Source organism: Oncorhynchus clarkii, chromosome 17 (assembly GCF_045791955.1).
Source record: "Oncorhynchus clarkii lewisi isolate Uvic-CL-2024 chromosome 17, UVic_Ocla_1.0, whole genome shotgun sequence".
NCBI lineage: Eukaryota > Metazoa > Chordata > Actinopteri > Salmoniformes > Salmonidae > Oncorhynchus > Oncorhynchus clarkii.
In genome coordinates, this window is record NC_092163.1 from 40245748 (window position 1) to 40256085 (window position 10338).

Here is a 10338-nt window from a genome sequence, read left to right on the forward strand (position 1 = left end):
AACAATGAGTTCTGCTTACATTATCTGCCCATACTAAGTTTTCAGCACAGAGGGTGGACAACTTAACGCACATTTTATTTAACATTATGTAACACTCATTCATAAGCAGTATACAATCAAATGCCTTACATGCTTAAATATCCCTTCTAAAGTCTTTGGTATTATTGCTAAACTTGTTCAATAATATGTGCAAATGTATTTGTCTTATGTAACATATTGTTCTGCACTTTTCTTAGATTGACCACATTATCTAAATTCCTGAGGGGTCTGTCAAAGAGCTAAGGGACTATTTGGTGAGGTGACAAGACAATGGATCTCAAATGATTGTTCTGCAAGGATTGGAGAGCTGATGACGAGGCTCGTTCAGTTCAAAGCGTTAAACATCATTGGTGTTTCTTGGCCGGGGCGCGAGAGCGGGCGATGACGACTGGAATCACAGCCATGGCGATTAGCCCCACAGCCACTAGGGGGCGGTAGAAGATCCAGCCAGAGGCAATGGTGAGCAGGGAGAGGGAGCAGGAAATACACAGGGCGAAGAGCTTCAGCCCCACGCTAATCAGCTCTCGAAGAATAGGGATCCAATCCACTGGATAACAACAAAATACACGAGTTAAGAGACACTGACATGCATGCAGAGCAGTTCATTTGAGTGGAACGTAACCACATGGTCTATGCTTAGGAAAAGTAAAATGAGGTATTGAAGTTAACCAATAATGTGTGTTACCCAGTGTGTGGATGATGCGGATCATCAAACTAATGCCAAGGAACATGAGTAACCAGCCTCCAGCCCTGAGAGCCCAGGTCAGCATAGCATTGTTATTATGCTCCCTCTCAAACACTTCCTACAAACAAAACCAACAGGGATGTTATCAAGGCAGCATAGAAAAATCAAGACATGGTTCAGAGTAGGTACATTTCAGTGATGGATGAATAGAGGATATTGTCAGAAGTAATCAGGAAAAGTCACATCCTTCAAAAAAAAAAAAAAAAACACCACCTCACCTCAGCAGTGAGCTCCTCCAGATAAATGATCTCCAGTGTGTCTCCTGATTTGGTCCTAAAGGGCTTCAGGGTGTCATAACTCTGCATGGCCACAACACTGACCTGTGGGACACCAGGCTCTCAGATCAGTTACAGTACTCCAGTTAGCAATCAGTTGATGACGAGTTGTTCCACTGACAGCTCATTTGAAGAGGATTATGGACTTATATAGTATATACAATGACATAAGGGGTACATGGGGGCAGCATTTAGTACACAGTGACATAAGGGGTACATGGGGGTAGCATTTAGTACACAGTGATTGATGCTAAATAATGACTGATAACAGAGAGTTGAAAATAACTTCTCTATTGGGAGATGGACATTTCACAAGTTGACAACAGCAATCTACAAGCTGACCAACCTGAGATCAGTATCAAGCGCCTGAGCTCTATGTACTCACTGTCTGGGCTGGTCCAGGGTAGGTCCCCTCCCCACTGAGTCCTGCATAGGAGAAGCTCACACGCACATCTCCCACCTAAACACAAGCAAACAAATCACCAAAGTTTTGAATAGAATGGATGAGTGTCATGAGCCTGTGCATACCAGCCTTTATGTGAAAAGCTATAGGTTTATGAAGGTGAGTTATTGTGTGAAAAACTGTAGGTTTGTGTTGGTGAGTCTGTAAAAAGCTATACATTTGTGTATGCAAGTCATTGTAAAAAGCGATATATATTTGTGTAGTGAGCCATCGTTAGAAAAGCTTTGTTTGAGTGTAAGAGATTGCCTGTCTAAACGCAGCCAGCCATTTTCTGATCCTTTTCCCCCCACTAATTGGTCTTTTGACCAATCAGAACAGCTCTGAAAAGATCTGATTTGGCATTATGACATGAGTGGGGGGGGGGGGGGGGAATATCCGAATTAGGCTGCCTGTTTAAACGCAGCCATTGTGTTGAGAGTGACACTAACCTCTGGTCTGCGGGGGTGTTGGGTGTGGTAGAAGTAGTCCTCATCAACCGTGAGAAAGGAGTCAGAATCAGGGGCGGGGAGACCCTTCAGACTCAATGTCTGGAAGTTCTCAATCTGATCCACCAATCCTCAGGAGAAAATAAAACAAATTCATCAATTAACCAATTATTAAGAATATCACTGGGATACAATTCAAAAAGGTTGTTAGACAAGCAATGGAGCTGCTAGCCTGTGTTCTGTAGATACCTTTGGAGAGCGAGAAAGGTCCAACCTGAACATCAGAAGCCACCACTGTTACACTCTCCACTGCCATGGCACTGTTAAAAAAAATGTTATATATATATATATATTTTTTTTAAATCACCAGCATGTCAGGTACAGAGATTACCAAATACCTCTGTACCAGTTCAACATAATACCGGCTGTAGTTGTGACTGAGAATGAATGAGACAGAGAGGACAAAATAATTGGAGTACCTCGGGTTGATGTGACCAATCTCTTTATCAAAGTTCCTGCTGTTGATAAGCTCTGCCTTCCACTCTGAATCTGAAGAAAGAGTTAGGATAAATTTGAAACGCGTGTCGTGTTAATAGTACTTCCCTTATTATAGTACTTCACTGTGTGTACCACAGGAGGTTGGTGGTACCTTAATTGGAGGACGGGCTCATGGGTAATGGCTGGTTTCCATGTGTTTGATGCCATTTCATGCACGCCGTTCCAGCCATTATTATGAGCCATCTTCCACTGGTCTGTACTTACTGTAGTTGTACGTAGTCTCAGTCTTGGACTCTCCATCCTCGTCATAGTCTCTGAGGAATGGTCAACTAGCAGGTTACAAATTCAAAATATACACATCTAACACATGTAGCTGCCAAAACCCAACCACGGTATTAATTCTGAATGAGTACGAGCTATGGATTCCTTAAAAAAAATATATATAAACATTTAAATTATTATTATTATTTTTTTATTTGTTTTATTTTATTTTTTTAAAATCGGCTGTTAAGTAGTGAGTGAACGAACAAAAAAAATTGCATGTGCCTGAAAACCAGTTCAGCAAAGACAAAATTAGTGTTTACAGGCATACTAATAATTCAATATTAAACTGATTACGGCAATAGGCAGAGTATGGCAGTCATGTAAACACCTTACTCTGCGTCAAGTCATAATTGAAGTAAGCATATGCTGATTAAAGCACCTGGATTTTTAAGTAATCTTTTAAATGATTAGGAAATGTGAACCCCAAGAGTATATTTGACCTGTGCATGTGTTAGCACCAGACTAACGAGCCTCCCGCTCTTTTGCGCAAGTGAAGTGAGTTTTGGAAAATCTGAAAGTACAGTGCAGTCGGGAAGTATTCAGACCCCTGGACTTTTTCCACATTTTGATACGTTACAGCCTTGCTCTAATATTAAATTGTTTCCCCCCTTCTCAAATCTACACACAATACCCCATAATGACAAAACAAAAACAGGTTCATAATTTTTAGCAAATGTATTAAAAATGTCAAACTGAAATATCACATTTATTGTGTTCTTGGTCACCTCCCTGACCAAGGCCCTTCTCCCCTGATTGATCAGTTTGGCTGGGCGGCCAGTTCCAGGAATTGTGTTGATGGTTCCAAACTTCTTCCTACTAAGAATGATGGAGGCCACTCTGTTCTTGGGGACCTTCAATGCTGCAGACATTTTTTGGTACCTTTCCCCAGATCTGTGCCGACACAATCCTGTCGTCTCGGAGCGCTACGGACAATTCCTTCGACCTCATGGCTTGATTTTTTCTGACATTTACTGTCAACTGTGGGACCTACATAGACAGGTGTGTGCCTTTCCAAAATCATGTCCAATCAATTGAATTTACCCCAGGTTGTCTCTAATCAAGTTGTAGAAACATCTCAAGGACGATCAATGGAAACAAGGATGCACTGGAGCTCAATTTCGAGTCATAGCAAAGGGTCTGAAAACATATATAAATAAGGTATGTTCATTTTTAAACATTTGCAAAAAATTCTAAAAACCTGTTTTCACTGTCATTATGGGGTATTGTGTGTAGATCGGACATTTTTTATTTAATCCATTTTAGAATAAGGCTGTAACATGAAGTGGTCTGAACACAAGCATCTTCAAAATAGTTTTCACATACAAACTCTATGTCCGAACTCAGAATCTAACAGGCTTCACAAAAATAATGGTCGCTGTGTAATTGCCGATTTTCGGCATTTATCAAAGTCCCAGCAGGTAGCCTGATTTCAGGTGTGTCCATGTTAACAGGATTATTAGAGAAATTGTTCCTTGCAAAGCATGTAAAGGTTTTAATCAAATTATTACCTTTAATCTGAATATTGACAATAATCAAATTATTGTGTGCATGTAAACATACCCAGTGAAGGTTGGTAAAAAGAGATCCGTCAGTAACAGGTAACTGATGAGGAGTGACTGAATGACAGACTGACTGATCCCTAAAGATTGGAAAGCTGCCGCAGTCATCCCCCTCATCAAAGGGGGAGACACTCTAGACCCAAACTGATACAGGCCTATATATATCCTACCCTGCCTTTCTAAGGTCTTCGAAAGCCAAGTTAAACAGATCACCAACCATTTAAAATTCCACCGTACCATCTCCGCTATGCAATCTGGTTTCCGAGCTGGTCACGGCTGCACCTCAGCCACGCTCAAGGTCCTAAATGATATAACCGCCATCGATAAAATACAATACTGCACAGCCATATTCGTCGACCTGGCCAACGCTTTCGACTCTGTCAATCACCACATTCTTATTGGCAGACTTGACAGCCTTGGTTTCTCAAATGACTGCCTCACCTGGTCCACCAACTACTTCTCAGAGAGTTCAGTGTGTCAAATCAGAGGGCCTGTTGTCCGGACCTCTGGCAATCTATGGGGGTGCCACAGGGTTCAATTCTCGGTCCGACTCTTTTCTCTGTATACATCAATGATGTCGCTCTTGCTGCTGGTGATTCTCTGATCCACCTCTACGCAGACAACACCATTCTGTATACCTCTGGCCCTTCTTTGGACACTTAACAAACCTCCAGATGAGCTTCAATGCCATAACTCTCCTTCCGTGGCCTCCAACTGCTCTTAAAATGCAAGTAAAACTAAATGCATGCTCTTCAACCAATCGCTGCCCGCACCTGCACACCCGACTAGCATCACTAATCTGGACGGTTCTGACTTAGGTATTTGTAGTTGTCCACATATTCTAGGTGTCTGGTTAGACTGTAAACTATCCTTTTGTACTCGCATTAAGCATCGCCAATCCAAAATTAAATCTAAAAAAAATCAGCTTCCCATTTCGCAACAAAGCCTGCTTCACTCATGCTGCCAAACATAGCCTCGTAAAACTAACCATCCTGCCGATCCTTGACTTTGGCGATGTCATTTACAAAATAGCCTCCAACACTCTACTCATCAAATTGGATGCAACATCCACATCTTTGGCGCCCGGGGAACAGTGGGTTAACTGCCTTGCTCTGGGGCAGAACGACAGATTTGTACCTTGTCAGCTTGAGGATTCGATCCAGCAACCTTTTGGTTACTAGCCCAAGGCTCTAACCACTAGGCTACCTGCCTACACAATGGGGTATGATGTGTAGATGCGGGCATTTTTTATTTATTTAATTCATTTTGAATTCAGGCTGTAACACAACCTAATGTGGAATAAGTCAATGGGGTATGAATAATTTCTGAATGCACTGTACCTACCAGATCATAAGACCCTGACTCACCTGCTCTCGCTGTACTCCACCCACTGGTACATCTCCACCTGTCTCTTCAGCTTCACCGCCTGCACCGCCACTCTGTAGTTTGGGTCATGGAGAGGCTAGAGAGGGGAGGAGGTGATAACAGGTTAAGATCAGGGATCATATCCACAAAGTGACTCAGAGTAGGAGTGCTGATCTTTTAGATCATAATAAATAAGAATATATGGACAGATCCTAGATCAGCAGCACATACTCTGGAATGTTTTGTGGATATGGGCCCAGTTAAAGACATGACAGATCAGAAAGAGATCAGAAAGAGGTTAAGGGAACACTTCTGTAAAGCATTTGAGAAGTAGGAGAACTGAATAGTAAGTGGTAGGCCTATATTGGTTTATTGTTACCCAAGAGTAACAGCAGCGCTCAGTTGAAACAGCACCTTTTATAGAATTTGGGCCTGGTGATGAGACTGGTAAGGGGAATAGTAATGCATAGTGGTAAGTATTGTAGGCCTATACCTGTAAGGTGCGCAGTGGGCCTGTCAGGTGAACCAGATGGTTGTTGTTATGGTCCAGTGGGCTGGAGTACAGGTGCAGGGACACCACCTGAGAGAGACCCTCATCCAGGGAGGTAGCTGTTCTCAGGGCCCTTCCCTGTGTGGGAAACCAACTGTTGGACTACTGGAGGCCTATACCTGCCAAATAGGCTATTATACACACACTGCACACAACTCAAATAAATGGTTTATTTGAAATGTGCCACCCCATGTAATTGTCATATTCCAGACATCTTTCGTTTCAATTATGCAATATTCTGGAAATGTCCACTGACATAGACACTTAAACTGTGCTGCTACACACACTGTTTGAAACTACTCGCCTCATTGGTGAAGAGGACGTAAAAGGAGAGGGCGAACAGTACAACACCAGTAACTGTTCCCCCTGCGGTTTCACTCAGACGCTCCAGGAAGCCGGGCTTGGAACGGCTGGTTGTCCGCGTGTGCTGGTCATGTTCTGCCGCTAACTGTGAGAAGGACAGAAGAAATATGCAGGGCCCGGTTTCCCAAAAGCATTTTAAATATGCACTATGCAGAAATCGCTCCGCCATTTCCTGGTTGCTAACGTTCCAATAATTCGCCTAATTTCAGTTTATTTGAAGATACAAGCAAATTTAGAGAATCATTATACCATCCAAACCGCTGACATTTTCCATAATCAAAAATATTTTATTTTCAACTGTCGTGAATTGTCCTGAACCGTCCTGAACCGCCTGTCCATCACTACTCACTATTAGGGCTGTGTAGCTGGATTAAAATGAATATCAGAACGACTGATAAAATGCACGAAATTGCACTGATAAATGGGAAGGCTGGCTATGGTAAGGTTAATAAAGAAATAAAACTTACTGTTGGAGCCGACATTGTCCACGCCCAACCGTGTATCAGCAAAGAAATTAAGTTAAAGAAGTTTGCAGTTGGCTATTTACGTCCTTGATTCAAAATAGACTTGCAAGCATTAGCTGCCCGCGGATACTCAATTGGTCAAGCAAGAGACCTCAACACAATAAAGCAAGAACTTGAAATACGCGTTTCGTGAGGTAAAAGGACATTTGCAGTATTTTCTTGGGGATGCTGGGAAATGAAGGCATGCTGTCATGATGGCCCCGCCCAATCTGTCCGCTTGGGATAAGCCTTTTTTTTGTACGGAGGTCTATGAGAGAATGTCGATTAGAAGTTTCATAATGTTTAGGCTTTTACAAATGTACTGATAAAAATGGATCCCCGCGGGAATTCTGGCAACGTTGAGAAAAACGACTGAGTTGTTGTGCCTGTTGTCAGTGGTGGAAAAAGTACCCAATTTTCATACTTGAGTAAAAGTAAAGACACCATAATAGAAAATGACTCAAGTAAAGGTGAAAGTCACCCAGTAAAACTCTACTTGAGTGAAAGTCTGAAAGTATTTGGTTTTAAATATACTTAAAGAAAGTAAATGTAATTGCTAAAAGTATAAATCATTTCAAATGTCTATGTTAAGCAAACCAGGTGTCACAAATTTCTTGTTATTTTTTTGTAATTTACTGATAGCCAGGGGCACACTCCAACACCCAGACATCATTTACAAATGAAGCATGTGTGTTTAGGGAGTCCGCCAGATCATAGGTAGTAGGGATGACCAGGGATGTTCTCTTGAGAAGTGTGTAAATTGGACCATTTTCCATGATAAGAATGAAGGCACAAACTGATATTCTGTTACCAAACTTTGCATCTGCACAGTTCTTCAAGTAAATGTGTTTTTGTAAAATCTTTAGTGGAAATGGTTAAAAGTAGTCATTGTACATATACAGTGCCTTGCGAAAGTATTCGGCCCCCTTGAACTTTGCGACCTTTTGCCACATTTCAGGCTTCAAACATAAATATATAAAACTGTATTTTTTTGTGAAGAATCAACAACAAGTGGGACACAATCATGAAGTGGAACGACATTTATTGGATAGTTCAAACTTTTTTAACAAATCAAAAACTAAAAAATTGGGCGTGCAAAATTATTCAGCCCCCTTAAGTTAATACTTTGTAGCGCCACCTTTTGCTGCGATTACAGCTGTAAGTCGCTTGGGGTATGTCTCTATCAGTTTTGCACATCGAGAAACTGACATTTTTTCCCATTCCTCCTTGCAAAACAGCTCGAGCTCAGTGAGGTTGGATGGAGAGCATTTGTGAACAGCAGTTTTCAGTTCTTTCCACAGATTCTCGATTGGATTCAGGTCTGGACTTTGACTTGGCCATTCTAACACCTGGATATGTTTATTTTTGAACCATTCCATTGTAGATTTTGCTTTATGTTTTGGATCATTGTCTTGTTGGAAGACAAATCTCCGTCCCAGGCTCAGGTCTTTTGCAGACTCCAACAAGGTTTGGTTCCAGAATGGTCCTGTATTTGGCTCCATCCATCTTCCCATCAATTTTAACCATCTTCCCTGTCCCTGCTGAAGAAAAGCAGGCCCAAACCATGATGCTGCCACCACCATGTTTGACAGTGGGGATGGTGTGTTCAGCTGTGTTGCTTTTACGCCAAACATAACGTTTTGCATTGTTGCCAAAAAGTTCAATTTTGGTTTCATCTGACCAGAGCACCTTCTTCCACATGTTTGGTGTGTCTCCCAGGTGGCTTGTGGCAAACTTTAAACGATCAGAGATCGTCACTTTTTATGGATATCTTTAAGAAATGGCTTTCTTCTTGCCACTCTTCCATAAAGGCCAGATTTGTGCAATATACGACTGATTGTTGTCCTATGGACAGAGTCTCCCACCTCAGCTGTAGATCTCTGCAGTTCATCCAGAGTGATCATGGGCCTCTTGGCTGCATCTCTGATCAGTCTTCTCCTTTTATGAGCTGAAAGTTTAGAGGGACGGCCAGGTCTTGGTAGATTTGCAGTGGTCTGATACTCCTTCCATTTCAATATTATCGCTTGCACAGTGCTCCTTGGGATGTTTAAAGCTTGGGAAATCTTTTTGTATCCAAATCCGGCTTTAAACTTCTTCACAACAGTATCTCGGACCTGCCTGGTGTGTTCCTTGTTCTTCATGATGCTCTCTGCGTTTTTAACGGACCTCTGAGACTATCACAGTGCAGGTGCATTTATACGGAGACTTGATTACACACAGGTGGATTGTATTTATCATCATTAGTCATTTAGGTCAACATTGGATCATTCAGAGATCCTCACTGAACTTCTGGAGAGAGTTTGCTGCACTGAAAGTAAAGGGGCTGAATAATTTTGCACGCCCAATTTTTCAGTTTTTGATTTGTTAAAAAAGTTTGAAAATCCAATATATGTCGTTCCACTTCATGATTGTGTCCCACTTGTTGTTGATTCTTCACAAAAAAATACAGTTTTATATCTTTATGTTTGAAGCCTGAAATGTGGCAAAAGTTCGCAAAGTTCAAGGGGGCCGAATACTTTCGCAAGGCACTGTAGTTGTATTATTTGTTTAACTTTGCAATCATTGGTTTTTGTTTGACATATATTTTAAAGTGACAAATCTGAGTCTCAGTATCTCTCGATTACCATGGAATTGCCCTTTGTAAATTCAGCTATCCCTGTGTATGAATAATGCTGTGTGGTAGCTTGCCTAATAAATCAGACTTTTATACCAATACTTATATGCAGTCTGAAACGTAGAGGTTTACCTTACAAGCCAGAATGTTGAATAAAACTACATTTGAACTTACTCTGCCAGCTGTCTATGTGGTTGGTCCTTCAGCCGCTTGTAATTTGAGATAAAATATCCACAGGAAAGTATTGTTTACCCAACTTTTTAGAGCGCCGGTACTGCCGTTGAAATTGATATCACCCGGCACACGCGCAAAACCATGCAAATTTACTTGAAGAACCATGTATCGCCACATTTCTTGCCTATGTGATAGCCTGCATTTCGATAATCCATACATTTAGGAGGGAGTCATAAGTCTGTACTTGGTTTCTGACTTGATTAATTTAGGCAAGCTCACATACTTTGCAAGTCTTGGGATCATGTAGGTGTGCTTTGACCCTTTGCTGAACTTGTCATTTCTGGTTGTTGGGAAAAGTTTGGGCAGTGTGACAGTGGACATCTTTTTGCCCTTACAGGAGCTCTCCCTCACACACAGACACACACACACACTCCCTCTCTC

The 10338-nt window shown here is 41.7% G+C and overlaps 1 protein-coding gene across 1 annotated transcript; it reads right to left on the reverse strand.

Moving 5' to 3' along the window:
- Positions 1-49: 49 nt before the first annotated feature.
- Positions 50-7344, reverse strand: LOC139370833 (transmembrane protein 43). The gene is made up of 12 exons (XM_071110638.1): positions 7074-7344; positions 6548-6691; positions 6187-6321; positions 5696-5790; positions 2710-2759; positions 2427-2496; positions 2197-2267; positions 1951-2078; positions 1445-1519; positions 1003-1104; positions 725-842; positions 50-586 (listed from the first exon to the last, which is right to left on the reverse strand). Exons 1-12 carry the CDS (start codon positions 7086-7088, stop codon positions 384-386), a joined length of 1206 nt encoding a protein of 401 aa, XP_070966739.1. The 5' UTR covers positions 7089-7344; the 3' UTR covers positions 50-383.
- Between the last annotated feature and the right edge of the window lie 2994 nt (positions 7345-10338).